At 35.3% G+C, this 22,892-nt stretch overlaps 1 protein-coding gene across 6 annotated transcripts in view; it reads right to left on the bottom strand.

Moving 5' to 3' along the window:
• Positions 1-105: 105 nt before the first annotated feature.
• The window catches only part of TXLNG (taxilin gamma), a 45,365-nt gene continuing 22,578 nt past the window's right edge, over positions 106-22,892 (bottom strand). For 5 of the 6 annotated variants that reach the window (XM_016424767.2, XM_007500853.3, XM_007500852.3 and 2 more), the window contains exons 2-10: positions 19,335-19,641; positions 17,319-17,410; positions 15,249-15,419; positions 12,225-12,419; positions 10,814-10,933; positions 8,993-9,067; positions 7,242-7,334; positions 4,126-4,221; positions 106-3,243 (exon numbers count right to left, since the gene is read on the bottom strand). In XM_016424767.2, the coding sequence (XP_016280253.1) occupies positions 2,911-3,243; positions 4,126-4,221; positions 7,242-7,334; positions 8,993-9,067; positions 10,814-10,933; positions 12,225-12,419; positions 15,249-15,419; positions 17,319-17,410; positions 19,335-19,641 (1,482 nt within the window). In that variant the 3' untranslated portion in view covers positions 106-2,910. The remainder of the gene's footprint in view (positions 3,244-4,125; positions 4,222-7,241; positions 7,335-8,992; positions 9,068-10,813; positions 10,934-12,224; positions 12,420-15,248; positions 15,420-17,318; positions 17,411-19,334; positions 19,642-22,892) is intronic. The other variant, XM_007500854.3, reaches the window with a different exon arrangement.

Genomic DNA, 22,892 nt, shown 5'->3' with positions numbered 1-22,892 from the left:
ATAACTAATAGCATATATATCACACCTTACAGTTTGCTTTTTAAAGTTCAGATTTGAACATATACCTTGTTCTATAAAGATAAAGAAAACACAGAGTCTGTTAAATTAAGCATACATATTTACTTAATCTATACAGAATTGAGTAGATAAAATCAGATTCACATTAGTGAAAAATCTCTACAAAATGTCTTTGAAAAGCAAAACAAGACTGCCTGTTCATTAATCAATTCTTTTCCTCATGAAAGCAGATATGGGTTGTAAAAATAAAGCAGTGTTTAGCACAAACTAGATTTCTGCATCACTTTTTTTCACAGTTATTTCCATCTACAGTCAAAAGAGGTAGATTTTCTGCAACACCTGAGAATTGAACGGTAACAACCAGGTGTAAGTGTAGTAAAAGGACAGTTTGCATACACCAAAAAAAAAAAAAAAAAACTGCTCAAAATCAGAAAACACACTTTTGTGGTCTATTGATGAAATGGTCTCTAATCCAGGGCCCAAGTTTTAGAGGTCATTATCATTATAGACTACCACACCTCAATTCAATGATAGTGCAAGAAATGCAATTGAATGAACTGAATAATATTTTAAAGTATGTACTAGGGACCTCCCTGGCAGTCATTGAAAGGACTAACTATATGGTAAAGCTGAGTCTTAAGTGCTGCTGCTATTACTGGACCCGCAATTCATGTTGAAGAGTCAAGGAAGCCCTACTAGTCAGAAAGCCTATTCATTTCTTTTTTTTGGGAGATGATAGGCTCGCAGGAGAAAATAAGGAAATCCAATGTCCTCAGAAACACTCTCTACTGTTCTTTTTAACATCTTAGAAAGTTAAAGTGAAAACAGTAGGGAAAGTACCGTCTGTTAACCATTTGCTTTAAAGCCCTTGAAACGTGGGCAAGCAGATCCAAAATCTATCTTCCATACAAAGCAAGCACCATGTAGAATTTTATGGAAGATAAACAAAACAGTTGGCTTATGAAATGGCCCAGCTACATCTTCCACTGGTTTGTCCTAATTTAAAGGTAGGCTGTTCCATTATATGAAACAAGTCCCATGTTTGATCTAGTAACAGCAGCTCAGGGTCACCGAAACCAACTGGTTGAAATTGCCTCGTTCTAACACTATAGTCAAGCCTTTGTGATAGGAATGGATTCTCATCCTGCCTTGCCCTTTGGTTTTTTCACATGATTAGCATTGAGAAGTGCACAGACTTGCCTGCCAGCTCCACCTTCCTCTCGTTCCCTCCTCAAGCTTATAACCTAGTCTGGGACAAGCTGTGCAAATCAGACTGAAGGAACATTTCTCACCTGCACAGCACAGTTCTTTTGTGCCATTATAGTTTAAGGTACATCAGTTTTCAGATTTTGTCCAGCGGTATGAGCTAACAACGCATCAAATGTAAAACCTTGCTCTAGGAATGGACAGTATCACGAAAAAACTACAAACCTTTCATCAATCAGTGCAGTCTGAACATTCAGGCTGATGAGCATATTGTGACAAAAGGGACATGTAAGCAAAGAGAATCAGGAGTTATGTGCTTGGTTTAGAACTCCCTCTTCAAGTTAAGTGCAAAAGAAATAAAGTTAAGTACCAAAGAATACTTCTTTTTTGCATTTCTTCGAGAACGAGAACAACCAAAATAAGAAATAAGCAAATAAGACTTGGGCATAATCTGCATTATTAATACCTGGCTACTTACTTCACATACTGCCGGGTTTCCTGGTATTTAAAATATTGGTCCTAGCCTTCCTTGCTTATTCCCTTTGAAATAATATTTTTTAAAAATCATACATAACAATTTGGTATTAACTCATAGGAAGCACAAGCCTGGAATATTTGCATATACTTTTTTAAAATGTAGTTTTTACTTGTGGTCCTTTACTTTAACATGCAGGTTTTTAAAGTTGCAACTTTGAGGAGAGGATGAGGGTTTTCTGCCCATTCAAAATAGCCAGGGTAACTTAAGAGTATTTGTAAGCTTCTCTTCAAAGGGACCAAACATGATTCAAACACTTAACGTCTATAACCGAGCATTGTCTGAGGTAAAGGACAGTGCATTTTAGCAGAATACCTGCAGCATCCGTATTTCACCACTTCTCTAACCTGGTACCACCATGGTCAGCTCACTATGAACAGGCCTAATGAATCATTTTTAGTTACACCCACTAAGCCTGTTCTCTCTCAGTAACACACTAAGTAGACTACTTTCTTCAAGTTAATTGTAAATCTTTCATGATCAAGTAAATGCCATGCCACAATTTTTAGAACCATAGAACAATGCCCATCTATTCAAATGAAATGAATGTTTCACAAAGCTGACAGGCCAGGCCACCACAAAATCTTGCTACTGCCCAACTCTAGAGTCTTCTTTTTACATATTAGTGGAGATGATTTGAAATTCTCATAGGCCATTAAGAAGTGCCTTCTAAGAATTATGTTGTCTTTTTTTTTTGGGGGGGTGGGGTGGGGGGGTGGGTGGTGGTGGTGGTGGTGAAAATTTACATCACTATACCAGGAAATAGTATCTTTATATTAAGGAAATGTTACCACTACAGAGTCCTGCTAATGGTAAGCCTGTATGTATCCCTTAACAAAAATCTTAATTATGGTTTTTTGTGTGCAAGGGGCAAAGACAGAGAAAAGATGGACAAGGCAACACACACATGCATTCTTCTGAAAGGAAGGGAAAAAATGAGGCAGATGTGCAACACAGTTGTGGAAAATTTATAGATTAAAACTATTCAAAGCTGCTAGGCAGCTTCCTGTACCACATAAGTCCAGTAGTTCTAAGAAAATACAGATATGGTAGAAAAAGTAAGAAATTTTTCACCACAAAGCCAATAGTTACCACCAACAGAGAAAGTTATACACAAAATATATCTCTCAATACAGTGTTTACACTTCATTTTAGTCAACTGAATCAGTGTCAGGAACAGAACTCATGGACACAGTCTCTTGAGAACCATCGCCTTCATCTATTGCATTGTGCTCCACCTCTAAGGGAATCTCCATTTCTTTTTTAGAGGGAGTTTTCAGCTTTTTGTGGGAATCAAGAAGAGTGCATGACTGTAACACAGGCACTGTTTGATCTACATCTGCTCCTTTTACAGAAACTTGTTCCTTAAGGACTTCCACCTTCTCGTTGAGCTCATTTCTTTCTGTCTGGAGAGCCCTGCACAGCTTCTCTAAACGCTCCAGTTTTATTTGAAAGGCCTTGTATTCTTTATCTCGAACAGTTTTCTATAAATAAAATTAACAAAGGGTTTATCTAAACAGGTTAAATATCAAATCAGAATTTTATGCTTGTAAGTGGCCAAATAACAGAGTACAATTAACATTTATACAGCTAGCATTAATGTTTTCTTGCATCTCACTGAAAATTTAAGCATTAAAAGCGTTTCAACTCCGACATTAAAATATTTAGCACTTTAGAATTATTTAGAATGGATAGAGAAAGTTAACCAAGATATACTTAAGTGTATTGTTAGGAGAATGAAGGAACCAGCAAAATCAATTCTGGCAAATTTAATTTTTCATTTCTATAGAGCGAATTTAGAATCACTCCTTCCCCTCCAATAATGAATCCAGAAAATATGGTTGGACGTGGTTGTACTGTCCCTTTCCTGAAGCTCATCTCTCACACACAAAATGGTAGATACATAAAAGAAATATTTCCACTACTTTCTTCCCTCTTTAGTCTTTTATTCACCTGTTTTTAAAAAGTGATTTCTTTTTTTTTGAGGCTATATCAAGGCAAAAGAATATTTGTTGAGATCATGACTTGCTGCTAACCAAGAATTTGTATTTCCACAAAATGCAGGGGGAAGGAAAGGAATTAATTCTCAGCTGTCTCCTATGTAAGAATGGGCTCAGTCAACTATTAAAATAGCTTAAATACTTTTGCTTAAAGGAGTATAAGATGACCTAATGGGGGTGGGGGGAGGCATAATTAATATTGACATACTTATCAACATCCAAAGAAAAACATGACTATAAAACTATACTCCCTCTATAGCTATGGGCAGAGGTTCCTTAGGCAATGAAGAAATTCTGCCGGACTTTGAGGTAGGTCTGGGGAAGACAGGAATTAATAAGCACATAACAGTTTTAATCTGTACTCACCTCTTCAGCCATTTGCAGAAGTGCCTTATTGTTGTTTTCCCATTTAGTACGCCAAACTATTGTTTCTTTTTCCAGTTTTTTAATTTTCTTGGTCATCTGAGAATTATTCAATAGACAATTACTGACCACAACAAATTTTTATGGCTTTAATTCTTAAAAGTGAAGAATTTTAAAGTCTTAATAATTCAGCTATTGTCTTCCTGTGTACTTCTCCCCAATTCTGAAAAGGACAAAAAATTTCTACCAATCTCAAGACACACACATATCCCTCCCCCATACCTCAACATCTGTCCCCTGTATTAAACCCATTCTTGGCAACCCTGATTTTACTCAAATATTTTCTTTATTTTTTTTAGTCTCTCCATGACCCCCCTTTCCTATTGTCTACAACTACTGCATACATGTATTTCTTTACAGCACGCATGGTTTCCTGCTTCTGCATTCTCTCTTGTTGACTGACACCCTTCTACTCCTTGGTTTTGGGGATACGACATTCCTCTTCTATAGCTCCAACCATTTCTGCTCTGAGATCTCCCTGGGTCCTTCATTTATCTTGGTTCACTTTCTTGGTGACCTCATAGCTTCCTTCAGTCACTGCCTTCCGAACAATGACTCCTCACCAATCTGTCTTCTCCACTTTGTGCTCCAAGTCTCAATCTGCAACTACCTGCTAAGCATGACCGTAACATCCCATGACCGCACCCTCCCGCGCCACGGCAAGAAATCTCCACGTGATCTCAGCAAATGAGTTGCCAACTGCTTCGACTTAGAAAATCTTTCTAGAAGCTGACTCCTTCTCGCTACTTCTTTTACAACAATACCAATTTGATTCTCTACCCTTCCTCCAAATCCTCCCTCGCACCGCTGTGATCTGAGCACTTCTCTACTGAAAAACCCACGGTGGTGGCTCTTCCTTAGAATCGAGTGTAAACTCTTGACTTTTAAAACTCTACCAATTGGCTCCAACATTCCTGGTCAGTTTTGTCTCACACCACTATTAAAATGTGAGCTTCTTGAGAACAACATTGTTCTTTTCTATTTGTATCCCCAGTGCTTAGCACAGTGCTTTTACATACATAGTAAATGCTTAAAAAATGCTCATTCAATCTTTCATATAATCATATTCCAGGGAGAATGTCAATTTTTGTATTTGTATCCCCAGAAGTGCCTAGCAAAAGTAGGCATTTAAGAGCTTAATAAATGCTGGTTAACCGACTCACGGATCTTTCCTGACCCCCTGCCCTCTCCTCAAGCCTTTGGTCACACAAGCATCCCTCCCCTCTCCTCTTTCCCAGGTCACATCTTTGAAATAACCAGTGCCTTGGGCAGAGTGGGTACTTATTAAATGTTTGCTGAATTGGACTGCCGATAACAGAGGGACTACTATGAACTTGCTGTGGTAGCAGCCAGAACTGGACTAGGGAAGACACATCATAAAAATGCTTTATTGAATGTCAAAGGAAACCTTACAAGCACAATAAACATGTGTGTCTACATTTACACATGGGCACTGCAGTGTGTCAAACCACCACATTTAAAGCTGATGAGGTTTTCCCTACCCTTTTATGAAAATCCTACTAGATGATCGTAGGGAGCAACTGAAGTAAAGAGTAAAAACCTGAACTGGGAGAAAGGAAGATAGAAGTGCTAAAGAGTTCTACATCACAAGTCAACTTGCCACTGACCGTTGTATTATTTTTAAAAAGTCGCAATATCCTTTAGTAAATGAGGTGAGGGAAGACTAGGAAGGCCACTGTAAAGCTTAACCAGAATGTCCTTTGTTTTGGAGGAAATTAAAAAGGAATATATACTCCAAATGATTGATTCTTAGCTTCAATATCCTCACATTTCCTTAATTATAACTTCAATTTCCTGATGGTATCAATAAAACATGAGATAAACTAACATACAAAAGTCCTAATTTGTACGATTAGGAAAAATAAAGGTTTACAACATGGCAAGGATAATCAATGGACAACCCATATACTCCAGTGGTATTGTGATGTCAAGATAAATTTGAAGAATGCCCTCAGCATAATGGGTGGAGCCTCTGTGGCAAACTATTGGGATGATCATGATCATTACTAAGACTTATCTTGGGACAGGGCACACAAGAAGACTGGCAAACACAAATGAGCTATAATCTACAGCACCCCAAAGAATCCCCACAATCTAATCACAGATCCTGAGTATATGCTGATCACTAACTCTTCTAAACGACTCAAAGTTCAGCATTACAAATTTATGGACTTAACTATTTCTTAAAACACCAATAAAGCTGTGTACCTCTTTGGAATACAATCCTTCTAGGTAGGAAGTAAGGCCAAGTTTCCTGTCTTTATTAGTTGGTGTGGCTGCTTTTCACTGTGGTGCTGACTGCAGCCCCAAATGGCATAGTATCACCATTAGAGAGGTCTCTAGACTAGAAAGGATCTTCAGGCAGAATAGTTGACTGTAAAACTCTTTTTTCATACATTTGGATGGACCAAAAGGTAAAAACTGGTTCAAACAAATTCTCTTGGTCATCAATGGCAGCAACACTCATGCCTTAGTTTGTAACCATTACAATTTGGCAGAGAATAGGGGTGGGGAAAGGGGCAATGATGATGGGCCACGAGAGGGTTTTGGTGAAGACATATGTGATCTGTACTACGAGACAACCAGCCTACAACCAAACTTTGGAATTAAATTACCCATCCCAATGAGTACAAGGTGTAACGGGTTATTGGGGAATGATACTCTGGGTCACGGATTTCTTAGTTTTGCTTTATTCCTGCAAGTGCTGGCAAGTGGGTGGGCGGCACGAGAGGGAGGGAACAAAACCCCATGATGGAGTAATAAAAAGGATGAGAGTAATTCACAAATAACTTTTATACTGAAAGGTCCATATCATTCACCCATAAAGTTTAACCATTATATGTTGAGAGCTACTATCAATGAAAGATCAGAAATGTAAAACATCATTGAAATGATATATGTAAATCAATATAAAAACCGGACATCCACAATTAGGTATGTCCAAACAAGCTATAATCAGTTAAAGTAACACTAACTTATATAAATTGTTTCTGGGGGGATAGTTAAACCTAAGAATCTACTAAAAATCCTGCTAGTACCTTTTCCATTTCCTGCCTGAAGGTTGTAAAAAGTTCATTGCTTTTTGCCATGGTAGTCTGGAATTCTTCAAACTTATCCATATAAAGAGAAAGCTATAGGGAAAAAAATATTAAATATTCTGAGTCTCAGATTAAAAAGTGCTTTAGACAAAGGCTTCCTGAAGCAATAAAGTGTAAACATTATTTCCATCTTATAAGAAATATTAGGCAAAAACGAGACTTTATATGCCTCTTTAATTAGGGAGACAAAATTTATCCCAAACGTCGGACACTCCATGAATTACATATAACCCATATATAATCAGACCCATTTAGGCAACCAATTATTGAAATGCTATTACACACACACACACATACACACACACGTACGTTGAAAGTCAAACACAACAAATGATGCACAACAATAGTTATCTACTGTTCATATAGTTTTGTTTTCTGTTAACCAGTGACCCTATTAGCAATATTTATAACTCAAAAATTCCAAAAGTTTCTTAACGATTTTTATCAGTTGCTGTTTATGTACTTTAACTCTCAAGAAGCAAAAGCCCAAATGAACTCACTAAGGAACATTGTCTTAGGCTTATAAAATTTATATATTAAGAATGAAGACAAGGTCTTCCCTAGCAAGACTTCAGAAGCAGAGAAGCTGAGTAAGGGTAGAGGACAGAGAAATTGGATAAATCTTTATACTTGGTAATTTGTAAAAATTGGTGTGAATTTACGATCAGCCAAAGGATTATTTATTGACCATCCACTATGTACCTAGCACTGTACCAAGAACTGGGGAGCAGAGGAGAAATTTAATCAGGTTCCACTTTCTGCTTCTATCTGCATAAATTAGGAACTGGTAACGCCATACCAAATCTTCATTTGTTACCTTCTTTCTTAGTGGGGAGCTGGCATTTGCTAGCTAACTCAGAGATCTTTCGCCAAAACAGCGACTCGAAAGACTTAGAAGCTAGCTATCTATGCTTTCTGATGACATTCTGGGAAACGCTCCCAAACTGAGGAGCAGGCAACATCAAGTAACTGGGAGAAAGGGAGGTTAGATGCCTGCCACACCTGTTGTCACTGAAAGCCCTAAGAAATATGGCTACATCCCACAGTATCAATTCTACTACTTTCATTCCTTTGGGATTTGGAGACTTGTGAATCTTTTAAGAGTCCACTTTAAAAAAACAAATAAACAAACAAACAAAAAAAAAACCCTTACCATCTGTCTTGGAGTCAATACTGTGTATTGGTTCCAAGGCAGAAGAGTGGCAAGGGTTAGGCAATGGGGGTCAAGTGACTTGCCCAGGGTCACACAGCTGAGAAGTGTCTGAGGTCACATTTGAACCCAGGACCTCCCATCTCTAGATCTGGCTCTCAATCCACTGAGCTACCCAGCTGCCCCCAAGAGTCCATTAAAAAAAAAAAGCCATTTTTTTTTGCAAGGAGACACCAGGGAAAGATCCTATTTTATCTAGCAATTAATTCTTGAGAATTTAGTTAACACTAACTTGTTGACAGCCAACTAAACATAAGAAACAGGACACCACAAGGGTGTGAGATAGGCAAGGAGGGGTGTGCAGAGAGAAAAAGATGCCCTGACTGCTAGAGACAGATTATGCCTGTGTCATAATTATAGTCAGGGCTGGCCATGAACCTCATGATAACTTGCAACACCAGGTATGGATCATCTTCCTCTCTATTGCTCAATATTTTTATATTAAAAATGAGCCTACCATTCATGAGTTCTTCCAAGTTACCTGCTGTTTGAGTTGTGCTTCCTGCTGTTTCATTTGTTCACATTTGTGCCGTGACTCTGTTGCTTCCTTTAACAACTGTAAAAAAATAGAAACACACCCTGGCAATACTAATACTGAAACAGTTGAATAAAATAAAAACTGAAATTTAATATACCCAAATATTTTAAGGATGAATTACATCTTCAGATAGACTATTCATTTGCTTAACCCATTATCTTTTATCTAGATGATCACTAAAATAATGTAACTTGCAAAATCCTTGATATAGTCAGTTCTCCTTGGTTTCTACTACTAATATAGCTTTTATCTTTCATTTGAACTCTTTGAGCCATATCAAATGTAGGTTGGTTGTTGCCATTCAATATTTCTTTCCTCACCCAAATAGCTCAGTTTTTAATCACTGAATAGCTTGGGCTTTGGTGATCATGCCATCAGAAATTAATTCTGCAATTCTTTTAAGGCCACTGAGAGGCCCATATTACTTTAAATTGGATATTCATGAAGTCTAGCCAACAGTATGAGGATGACAGTACTTCACAAAAACATTCCTGCACACAAAATTATCTCTAGTATTTATTTTCTCATGAAGTGAATTTTCACTTAGAATCAACCTGAAAACCTTGTTCAAGAGCAAATTAGCTTTAGATTCTGAGCAAGTAACTTCTCCATGTCAATTCCCTAAAATGGAAAATAAGCACGTTAGAGATGCTTCTTAGCTGCTAATGTAGAAAGTTTCTATTCTATTCTTTTATATTCTACTTAATAGGAATTTTATTTTGTTATTAAGTTTCTACTAAAGCCTATTAAGATCAGAATATGGGTCTCCCTTTTAAAGATGAGTTCAAAATAGACTTTTCTTCTGCGAACGGTAGGGGGCAGTCCTACACAGTTTGGTGAACAGCTGCTAGCAGTCACATTTCTAATCTATCCAAGAAGCCCTTCATAGAACCGAGTCTCTACAACTAAATACCAATAGCCAGTGAAGTTCTACAAGGTGATCTTAAGTTTCTAAAAGAAGACACAAGCTCAAATAGATCCAGGTAGCAGGAAAAGCTTCTTGCATAGACTTGGTAATGTACTACACAACTGTTGTATAAGGACCACCTTAATTAAGTTCAGGTCACCACTAGTTTGGTCTAGGGCAAATTGTTTCTCTATAGCCAAATGCAGGAAGACCATCTATTCTAAGGTACAGACAGACTTTAATGTGCATCGGGGAGGGAGGACTACCCCCTGATGAAATCTAATAAAGTATAGTTACTGTTGGATATGCCTTTGCTTTCAACCTCATGAAGCCTGGAAAGTTCAGGTTGCAAAGAAGATTTCATATTTTATATTCAGATTCTATACAGGTGGTACAGGTAGCAACAGCTGTCAGTGTCAGTGTAGTGTGTCAACTGTCCTTCCGAGGAAGACTCCTTCCTGAAAAGGACAAATTCTCAGGCCTCAAATACCTCATTCCAACTCAGAATCACCCCCTCCAGGTAGCCCTCAGGCCCCCAAATCCTTGCTTTTCTCACAGATGTAGACCAAGGCCTTAATGGAAATTTTCTCCCCTAGAGAATGAGCTTCTTGAGAACAGAAATTGTCTTATTTTTTCTTCTTCTGTTTGTATCCCTGTGTCTTAGTATGACAAAGGGTATGGGGTAAGCACTTGATAAATGTTTATTCATTCAAGGTAATATATAGTTTGAAAATTGGAGAATTTGATTTCTAAACTTTTGAAAAAGTGTGTCACCAAGAAAATTTTTTAAAATATTACTACTTAGAGCATCATCCATCTGGGAACTTTATAAGCCTTATAAATATAATGGAACTTACAAACTCTCTTTCTCTTTGATGTTTTTCCTCAGCTTCTTTTATGAGCTGTGTTGTCTGCTGAAGTTTGGCATCCACAAGCTGCTGCTGTAGTTCCTTATGCTTGAAAACTTTGTCAATATGCTATAGAAAAAGAATTTCGTGACTGTGACTTATTAAATATTAATGTATATTTTAATAATATACACTGTTAGATACCATATGAAGCAAATGTCAAATACCTTTCTATAGTGTTGATTTAGTTACTATTAAACCATGCTTAATATTAGTGTAACTTACAAAACAATGACTAATTTTCTCTTTTGCCTCCGCAAATAGACAAATTGCTTTAGAGAAAGCTGATGTATAGTTCGAGACCAAAGGCCCTCTGCGTAGAGCCCACTGCAAGGCCCAAGGTACAGAAGTAGTTGCACACCAGAGATGTCCGTCATTAGATTGCTGGCTTCTACACTTGATTAAAATTAGGCTGTCTAAATCTTGAAGGAGTGAATAAGTGACCTCAATTGCTGAGCAAATTCATTATAATATAGTCCCATCTAGGGCAGGGTATGGGTGTTTTTTCATACTCTACTAAACTTTCCAAACATCTTATTAATCATTCTACACTATGATATTAAAAGGTTACTCTGTCCTAACCACACAGTTATAGACTGCTTTAGAAATCTGAGCACACACTGCCTCATAAAAGCCTTAGAAATGCCATAATACTTAATCTCACTTCTTATTAAGTAAACCTTGTAGATAAACTGTATTTATAACTGCAAATAATTGAACCAATGACCAACAAATTGGCAACACTATCTGTATCCTGCCAAAGGAAACTTTTCTGTCTGTCCCTTTGGACTTCACTCTTTGCCTTATCTGCCATTGCCTCCTGTGGCAAGAATGTGGGTGGCGAAGAAGAAGGTTAACCAAAGGCCACTGCCACTCCCAAGCCTTGTACTTTAATTCATAGTTTCAATAGCTGTGATCTATGAGTCAAGTGAGTATCTTGGGGAAAGTATCATAATATTGGATAAAAGCAGAAAAAGGTCAAGGCAGAAAAATCCAAATGGAAGACTGAGTTCATTCTAAAGACTTGGCAAAATCTCTATTAGTTTTGCCAAGCAACTTACAATATTTATTTGTGAAAGCTGAGGAAGTGATGAAGTCAAACCTGGAATTACATCTCATTTTTAAGTCTAGTCTATCCCTCTTTCAAACAAGTCTCAGACCACCTATTTATAGATTATACATTTTAATTCCATTACTGTGGTTCTATTCCTTTCTTTCCATTTTATATATTTGTTAAGCATATAGTATGTAGCACATAAGTGCTAAGTTTATGAAATTCCAATGGCTTAAATCACATTTTAAGTAACAATAAATTCTTTCTTGTAATAAAGAAAATATTTTATTAACTCAACTCATTTACCTCTTCTCGTAATGCATACTGCTCAATAAGTTTTTTCAATTTCTCTCCCAGTTCAATGTTTTCTTGTCGTAATTTAGCATTATGTATATCATGTTGTTCCAGCTGAGCCTGAATTTCATTTAAAGTAATTTGGAAATGTGCAGTTGCTTCTTTGCGCCTTTCTTCCTCTTCTCGTGCTTGCTGCATATTTTCTTCCTTTATGTTCAAACAATTTTTTATTAATGGTTATAAGTGTACTGATAAGAAACTCACAAAGCATTTCCATTTTGATCCTAGCTAAAGCAGAAGAATACTTAAAAAACCTAAGACTTTAACTGAACAGATTCTACTAAGGCGAAGAGACCACCATGGACAATAGTTTTTATACTATCTGCTATAAAATACTCATATCTGACATTATGAATGAGAACAATGAAGACCTGAAAGATCAGGCACTTTTCCTATCTTGCTGAACCTAATCTAGTCTCCCAAGAGACAACCCTCTCCATCAGACAGGAGGGAGAAGGATTGTCAGTGTCTGCGAGGCTACGTGTTCCATATCAGTAAAAGTGAATTGGCTCTAGAGAAAAGTACTAGGTCTGTAGGAATTCCTAGAGGAAATCTCTCCCATCATTTAGGCTGGCACTTTCTATGTACCTTATAGTTTTGAAGAAAGATGCCTAAAGCACTAAAAGGCTATATGCCTTCCTCAGGGTCATATATATGGCCAATACATTCAAGACTGTACTGAAACCCAGGCCTTCCTGCCTTTGAGGCTGGCTCCCTTATCTACTATGCCATTGATAGTTCTCTAAAGAGCCCTAACCACCCTCATATCATTAACATATTAATAACCAAATCCCATCATAAAGTTGTAAAATCATGCTTTGACAACAGCCAATCACCCATTTTTCCCCCTAGTCGAATACCATCTCATACAATGTTGGGTTTTCCAGAACCAATTAAATTAGTTGTACAGGATATTATGATAATAACATAATTATAAAACCTGATTAGATATTAATCAACTTTGTGGTAGATAATGAAATGAGTGACAAAGATGAGCATGGCAAGAAGTTGGGTTCTTGGAAATAGGCATTAATTTTAAAACTGCCATTTCAACACCATAAACTTAGAACCGTAAGTGAGATTAGAGGATGAGCACAAAATTTATCTATATAATTAGAATGTATTACTATAACTTTTTATATATTTTTTTCCAAAACCACCTGTTTTCTACCTATCAAATGATTATTATTTTTTTAACTTGGGAACAAATGTAACAAAGAAAAATAATGATTGGTATCTGCACACGGTCTGATCTTGGGTGATTCTTCTCATGAACCTGAGAACTTAGTCTTTTCTTCCCCTAGACAAAAGCCTTATAGCGCCTAGGGATTCTATTTTTCAACTCAGGCATAAAGTCCCTATGTATGAAGCACTGTGTAAGATTCTGCTAGTCACTGGGAAGAAAACTAAGCCAGAAAAGAACTGTCCCTCCCCACAAGAAATTAATATTCTACTGGCATGTAAACTCTACCTCCTGCCTGGCAAAGGGCTAGCTGACTAAAAACTAGCTACTGTTGTACCCTACAGTAACGGAGAGAGCTGTAGGTTAAAGTCAGAGGATGAGTTTTAATACAGGCTCTACCATTCTTACCTGTGTAGAGCCAAGTCACAATCTCTCTGGATCTGTGACTTCATCTGTAAAACTGAAGTTGTCGAACTAGATCATAGATATCAAACACTTCCGAGTGTGGCCCAAACCAGATTAAAACTGAGAAATGTTTAACAAAATAAAATTTAAAAGGAATATACAAACAAATGTATTTCTAAGTTTATGTATAGCCTATAGGGATCCTTACATATATATGGTTTAGAGGTCCTGGTTTCTATTTGAGTTTGCTATCTCAAGACAAAATAATTTCTTAAGGTTCAGCTTGGCTCCTATAAAAAATTAAGGAGGGTAACAGAAATTCAGATGAGAGTGAGGCAACTAAAGGATTCCCTAGGGCACCAACAATGCCTCATAGAGAGGGTTGGAGCTACAATGAGAGTCCTGCTCTTTACCACAAAGGTTTGAGGAATCCAGTGCATTCCATTTATGGTGGAATTTTGAAGTCTTAAAAACACTTAAATAAATAAGTCAGTTTGTTTGAAAAAGTACATGAAAGGAAAGAAAATGCAGCAATTCTGGAAAGGTAGGCTACTGCCAAATTACAAAAGGTTTTAAATGCCAAAATAAGAAATCTTATTCCTAGAAGCAACAGAGCCATTGCCATTTTTACACATGATCAACCTGTGGTTAAGAAAGATTATTTTGAAAGCTATGTGGAGGATGGGATTGAAGAAATGGAGATGCAAGAAATTTAGAGGAAAGGCAAAAGAATTCCCATTTCCCCAAAACAGTTCTCTTACAAATTTCCTTTTTATTATTGAGGATACCACTATAGATCTATTCACCCAAGTTTCAACCTTGGAATTATCCTACATTTGAAGACCATATTCATCATTCTGTCTTGGTAAACATCACTTGCCTCTCTCTACTCACACAATCACCACCTCTTCTCATCACCTCTCAACTGGACTAGAGCAATTAGTTTGCCTATCAAGCCTTTCCCCTTTCAAAACTATTTCCCACACGGCTCCCAAAGTAATTTCCCAAAGCACAGGTCATGTCAGTAGGTCTCCTGTTCAACAAACTCTAATCTCAACTCCCTAATATTTTAGAATGTTGTTTGCTTGGGAAAACTTAGCATCACCTTCTATGTAAGGATCTTCCTGAGCCAAATACTTGACATGAAATTTTTGTGGGATTCAAGTAATAAACATTTGTTGCTATAATCCAGAAGGAATGCTATGCAAACACACAATAGACAAACTTCTATCTATGGCCATAAAATCATCTTCTACTCAAACTACACTTCCCAGTCAAACTAGTAGTCTTCATTAAAACTCAAAATATATAGTTTGCCTTCCTAGTTCTAAAAATCAACTAAGTAAAACATAGTCCTCTGAAACTGACTATACACATTACAAGCTCACCTTCAATGTCTTATTATGACGCTGAAGTTCCCGGCAGAGAGACTCCAATTTACTTCGAGCTAGAATAGCCTTACTGTGCTCGCTCTGCAGATGGACCTTCTCTTTCACAATCTGAGCTTGCTTCTTCTGAAGAATCTTCATCTGCTTTTGAACATTCCTACTCTCCTCTAGCTGAAATGAAGAAATATCTTAAATGTTATTAAGTATTAAAAAAAGTTAGCAATGCAAAATGAGAAACATTACAGCATAATGTTTTATTTAAGCATTTTATCTAGGTTTTAAATAATAGTTTCATACAATCATTATTACAATTTCTGCTTCCAAATTCTTTTCAAGAGTAGTAGGATAGTATAATAGAAAAGTTATTAGATTAGGAATCAGAAGCCCAGTTACAGTTCCATTGCTGTCATTTAATTAGCTGGGAAATTTAATTTCTTAAACTCTGTGAGTCTTAGAATGGAGGGGACATGGAAAATGGCCAACCTCTAAAGCTGTCCCTGCCAGCTCTAGAATTTTTATTCCTTTTCTTTTTATCTAGGATTTTTTTCCTATTTTCTGTGTTTTAGGCATAATGTAAAACAAGTAAAAAGAATCTCAGAGATAAGCAATAATGATCACACTTTTCTAATACCATTTTTTAAGGAGCAGCCAATTAATTGGTGAACCATTTCAAGAATCAACATATTCATGCATATAAAGCAATTTTTCTAAATTGTTAAATTCAGTAGGGTACAATGGGCAGGCAGTGACATTGCAGAGACTACTCGATTTATAGCTGGGTTCAAATCCTTCTTGAGTATTTATTACTATATGGTTTTAGGCAGCCTTTGAAAAATGAGAGTCAAGACAAGCTATACATTTTAGGTTCTTTTGTTTTGTTGATCAGGGTAAGATTTAGCCAAGTGTCATTTATTGCTATAAATTCTACGACTAAATTATCCAGTTTTAGAAGTAGGAATGAAGGGACAAACTTTATCCTAAATTTCATTACTGACAAAAGATAATTTAAGCATTTATAAAATATTTTCTGAACCCAGAAGTGGGTTTTTCAGAGGAACAGACTTCTAATGTCAAGAACAACAGGAGATCTTATAGTTATTAAAACCTCTTGTTTAAACTGTTATCAAATAATGGTACAATAGAAAAGGAAACCATATTCAGGTGAATATTAATTTTTCATCTCATGCCACAAAAAGACTAGACTAATTTTTATGATGGATCACTAATAAAAGAGTTCCTTGGTTTATTGATGGACCAAGAATTCAGAATAATTTGATTTAATCAGACTGCATAAATATTTTTGGAAAGACAAGGGCAGTATAATAATAAATTGGTAGCTGTTATAATTGTTAATATTCATATAATCTCAAACTTTTTCATATAAGAATAGCAGGATTTCCAAGATGACAATGCCAAAGTAAACTACTCTTGGCTTTCATTGACTCAGAAAATATGAAGCTCCTAAATAAACTAGGTTAAGCCTAGAACATCTTTATGCTAGTTCAATTTCCTTTACAAAAGGCATTAAGAATACTGAAAAGCACCTTTAAAAGTAACCAAAGTCACCTTTCTTGATATGTTTAATTACTGCCAGGGTAGCATAAGATGACTGTTTTCCCAAATATTCCACTTTCTTCAATGGTGTTTCCATCTAAATGATCTGAGCATCCAACTCAACCTCCTATTATTGTTCTAGAATTGCTTAATGAAAAGACACTTGATAAATGATTTATAGTCTTTGGAGATAAATGATTTACAGTATTTGGACACATATATATGTCCAAATACTATAACATATATACACACACATTATTACCTAAGCTATCACAAAGTTGGTACTACCTGAGAAAATTTTATTAACTTTGGAAATTCTCTAATTAAGTTTAAGTTATGCCATCAAATAAAGGTCAGGGAAACCAAACCTCTCCAAACTCCCCATCTCCTTCCTCCCTTTTAAAGGAAATTTTAGTTTTAAGACTATTCTAACTGATACATAATTTTTAAATTTACTACACATTTTGGCACATTAAATTTATATGGATTTTTCTTCCATAGCTGAACACTACTCACAAGATCAGCATATTTCTTACAAAGGGCCGCTAATTTTTCTTCTGGAGTTGAAAGAGTATTTAAGGCTTGCATCAACAATAAAACTTCTTTTCCTGATGGAAAGAAAAAATTGAAGGCAATGACTTTTTTTTTTTAAATGGCTATCACAACTCACCAAAGCTGCAGCAAGAATTTTAGCAAGCTATTTGTAATCCAGAACACTTAATATACAGCAAGACTGATTTTACTATTATATATAAAAACCAGAGACAATTCAAATTCCTATAATAAAAAACTTTAATCCTTAAATATCACAAGTATATAATTCAGAATTTATCCATCTAATCTTTCCTACTTATCTGGCACTTCGTAAATTACCAGGCAAGACCAACACAAATTCAGAAACACACACAAAAAATCAATTTGCCTTCCTAAAACTTGATATAGGTATTCAAATGATCATTTTATAAAAGATAAAAGGATTGTCAAAGAAAGAAAAGCTATCTAACCAAATACTACATAATAGAAGCATAAGTAGAACTTTGACTAATGTTCTCAATATTCAGAATACGGTTTAATTTCCATCTAACATTAAATAATAAGTTAAAACAATGGATAGATTCAAAAACAATGAAAAATAATTCATACCGCAAAGAAAACCAGAATTCAAATTTGGCCTCAGAAATTTAATAGCTGTTTGACTCTGGGCAAATCATTTAATCTGTCTACATGAGTTTCCTCAACTGTAAAATGGAAATAATACAAGTGCCTGCCTCCCAATGTTGATGTGAATATCAAACATCTGTAAAGTGCCTGGCACATAATAGGCACTATGTAAGTACTATAATTAAAAGCATTAAAAAGAAAATTTAAGTAACAAATCCTTTCTCATCTAGGAATTGGTCAATATAAAAAACTTGTTATTAGAAATATCAAATATGTCAAGCTCAGGAAAATAATCCTGACCTTCATTCTTAATTATAACTCATTCTCAAATCCTTACTGTATTATACCTGGGCATAGAGACTGGGTCCATTAGTTTTAAGATTATAATTAGAAATTTATTTTATTAACTTCTTGATCATTTTTATTATAATAGGGAACTGGAAAATAGACAATGCTTATGAATTTTGTATGGGAAAATGGTAAGCATAAGAATCGAAGAAAGTATTATATAGTGGAAAGTCAACCATTTCAAGTAAATTAAAAGTATAGGAAAAAACTTATCAATCAGAATCTGACTATTTGGAAAACCATATTCTTTTTTATTTTCTTTATCTTCTTTCTTAGAATCAATACTGTGTATTATTTCCAAGGCAAAAGAACAATAACGGCTATTCAATGGGGGTTGGGGTTAAGTGACTTGCGCAGGGTCACATAGCTAGGACATGTCTGAGACCATATGGAACCCAGGACCTCCCATCTCTAGGTCTGGCTCTCAAACTACTGACCTAACTGTCCCCTCAACATTATTTTTTAAACAAAGATATTTCAGTCTATATCAATTTATAGACAATCAATTCATATCTAAGTTACTTCATTAATAAAAGATCATGTAAAAGGACTGAAGTTAATAGCTTTAAAATATAGCTTTTTAAATAAGTGTTCCTATTATCCCATCTTTCATTATCATAGGTAATATATGAATGTTTTGCGACCATTTTGACAACCCGCCTCTAAGACCCCCTAGACCCTAGTTTTGCAGTTTTAGATTTAGCCACTACAAACAATAAACTTCACTTCTAGTACACAGCACTACAAATCGTGAACTTTTACACAATCGTAATTTAAGGTATCTGGGCCCTTGGTATTGGGTTATATTTCAAAAGAAAGCAAGATGAATCTGTTATAGCCATTTCTATCTAGTTTAAAAATGAATTCCTTTCAAACTCATGCCACTGTTAATAACATATGCAAGAAAGGTAGAGCTGACCAAAGGCAGATACTTGGTTATATTCCACAGCTAAGTCATCCTTTCTTTAGAAATAATTTAATTAAACATTGGAAATGAAGAACAAGTCCCTAAAAAACCATTACCTAAAGTTTTCTCTTTGTTTTTGTCACTTTCTGTATCTTGCTGACCATCCGGTGGATCTGTACGAGCTTCTCGACCAGGTGTTTCCTCTCTTGATTCTCGTGTGCAATATGCTGTACTGACCAAATTACGATTCTTGGTTAAAAAGTTACTCTTTTCAACCTCCTCCAATGATTTTTTGCTATTTGAACCATGGCAATTAGATGCTTGATGCTGCAGAATATCATTTCGTTGAGTACTGCTTAACATGTCGTCAGATTTTACACCTATGCCACAAATTCCGGCTTCTTCCATTGTGCCAATTATAAACTAGAAAGGACAGAAAGATTTAAATAAATTAATAAATGTATTTGAGGATCAAAATATCATTGGGTAACAAAAAAAAAAACACAAACAAACAAAAAAACACATTAGGTTTTGCCAAGGCCTAGATCATTAAATACAATGGACTTCAATGGGAAAAAAAAAAAGACACACCAATTGCATTAGGACAATGAATATCTTTATCAAGTTACAAGATCTAATTTTATTTCAATACAAAAACCTGACACTTAAAACAATAAACATATATGGAAACAAGTCTTCCAACTTTTGAGGATAGGCTTTTTACTTTCTTAGAGATGTAATAAGTGCAATAAATCACATCATTCCCTTTAATTTTTCACTTCTGTACCTACATTTAATCGGTCATTCCCCACCATAGTACATTCCTTAGACTCAGAGGTCGAAATACTCACATAGTCACATAATCCACACACCCCCCCCCCTTAATAGAAAAGGAAAGTAATTTTAGTGTTACTACCCAACCATAAGCTGTAAGGTAAATGATAAAACTGAGATCTGAACTCATGTCACCTGATCCAAACATAATCCACTGCAGCCTGATGTCTTATGAAGTTGATAAACCCAATTCTGAACCCTCAAATGAAATATTGATGAAGGTTTCCTTACTCCTTTGGTAAGAAGAATTCTAATGGGGCAGAGCAACTTCTTTGTGGAATACACCTGTATTTAGATTTGCCAGACCTAAGAGATCATAAATATTAAGCATTTTACAAACCTTCAAAGGAGTTATAAAGTGTTATAAGAAATATCAACTATTATATTATTGACGCCATTATTTACACCTATAATTAATTTTGGTTCCTAGGTCAATCTATCAATTCTAGAACATATAAATTTACTGGCTTTTTCCACTTACAAACTAATGACAGTAATGAAAAGCAACAGACAAGTTATCAACTATCTCAATAGTAGGTATCAGTATTAAAATTAACTATAATTAAGAAAGTTACTCCTTCCCTCTGGAGAAGAAAGCAAGCTTTGGGTACAGAATGCTACATGTACTATAAGACTGTTTTTGCTCAACTACTGTCTCCTCTCTTTCCTTTTAAATCTTTAGTGTAAGGGATTGCTTAGATAAGGCAATTAAAAAAAATAAAGGATAATTTCCCTCCCAAAAGTCAGGAAAAGAAAAAAAAATACTAACACTAAAACAGTAACTCATCCCTTCAGTTAGATTTTCCTTTAAATAGGTACCCCTCCTCCCGTATTCTGGTGTGAAAAATACTTTTAGGCAAGACACTTTGTGCTGCTACAGGTATGACACTTATGGAGCAGGAATCTGCTTGCCCACTAATGCTTACCAAGCTGAAGACATACATAAATAGCTCAATCTGTGGGAAAAATTCAGCCTAATGACAAATTCAGAATGCATGTATTTAAAAATCATACATTCAAGTAAAATATTACCTATTTATGATAAGGCTTTAAGCAGAGTCTCAATATACAAATCAAATAATTTGGTTTAAAATCTTGATGAGGAAATAATTGAAGGAAATGAATGTTATAGCATAACTATATGAGCATACATATAGAGTTGGCTGGAAAAAAAAAATCACTGATTTGACCAAACCCAATTTTTCAACAATATGTTGTCCTTGTGTACTATTTCCCAGAAGTTTGAGGGAATAAAATCCTGCCAATTTCAAAAATAATTCCTAAAGTAGAACTGTAAAAATAAAAAAATCCTAAAGAGACTTCAAACCATTTCAGTATCTTCTTCAGTGTCTCAAAAACTAAACAAACATCTTAAAGAGTATCTTTGAAATGTGAAATTAAAAGTGAAAAAGAAGTGGCAGTTTGTTAAGACACACAGCTCAGCAATTCTTTTGACAAAACAGACCTAAATCCCATTTTGTAAGGTAGCTAACACGGGTATTAAAATTTACTTGGCTTCTCTAAACTGTTAAAAATTACTCAAGTGGCACAAATTAAATTGGTTTAAAATAATAATTATATATGTATAGACTGAATTGCTTCTCAGCTCCAAAAGGGGGGGAGAGACACCATTTGGATCATATAACTTTGGAAAACTTATGGGATAATTTGTTATTACATGTAATTGGTAAATAAACAAATTAATTTAAAATAATTATATATTCAGAAATAATTTAAAAGCATGTTTCTGTTTATGTACAAACCAAGCCATCATCAAAATATTGTCTAAACAATTTAAACTTTGGAAAACCCTTTCCTTTTTTCATAATTTCATGATTTACAACCAACAAAATGAAGTCTGTTTCACATATGAAAAAACATTACATATTGCACTGGATATTCTGATGATACACGGAAGGCCTGAGTTAATTATATACTTTTCTTATTTTTATCTCGTTTTTCTGCCCTCCTTCATTTCCACGTTTATATTTATCACTATTTCCCCCCTTAGGAATAACAATAACAACAAAGAATTTTTTAAAATAGGGTGGGGGGAGAAGGCAGAACTCACCAAACACATGTAATAAGTAATAGTACATGTGATGCTGTACATGCACAGTCTTATATCTCTGCTAAGAAAAGGGAGGTGAGGGGAGTGTATTTTCTGCTATCTTTCTGGGATAGGGTTATAACTATATATAACTTTCAGTTTCAATTTCTTTGTCTTTTCTTTCCTTTGTCCTTCCATTTACACAGTTGTGGTCATGGTATATTGTTCTTCTGGTTCTACTTATTTCATTTAAGTTCATACTAAGTTTTTTCATGCTTCTCTAAATTCTAAAAAAACCACCCTCAACTTTCCTGGGCCTCAGTTTCCTAGATAATAAAATTAAAGATGGTTGAAAACTTTGAGGTCTTTTCCAAATCTTAGATTTATGATCCAAAGATTCTATGTACTTCAATCTGTTTAGCTATTGTTTCTTTGTTACCACAGCTATTTTTTTTTTTGTCTATATGAAGGCCCTTCAGTCTTTTCTTATCTTTTAGGTTAATGGCTAGCCATATTCATTTAATTTAAGGTCTAGATAAATATTCAGGTTTTTCAGTCATTTTCTTTGTATAATTTGAAGTAGATCTGAATTCCATTAAGCTTTAGAAATTTAAGTAAATCTTGTATAAAAGTAACCAATCCTGATCCTTGAAGCAAAGAAGATGCAAATCATATTTAAAAGACTTTTAAACAAAACAAATTTTAAAGATTATTAGATTACTTTCCCTCAACCCCTTCCTCTCCATTTTGCTACATACCGAAACAATTGCCAAATCTTGCTGTTTCTTAC

Source organism: Monodelphis domestica, chromosome 8, assembly GCF_027887165.1.
Source record: "Monodelphis domestica isolate mMonDom1 chromosome 8, mMonDom1.pri, whole genome shotgun sequence".
In the NCBI taxonomy this organism is placed as follows: Eukaryota; Metazoa; Chordata; class Mammalia; order Didelphimorphia; family Didelphidae; genus Monodelphis; species Monodelphis domestica.
Note: the sequence above shows the minus strand (reverse complement) of the source record. Positions and strands in the feature narration are given on the sequence as shown.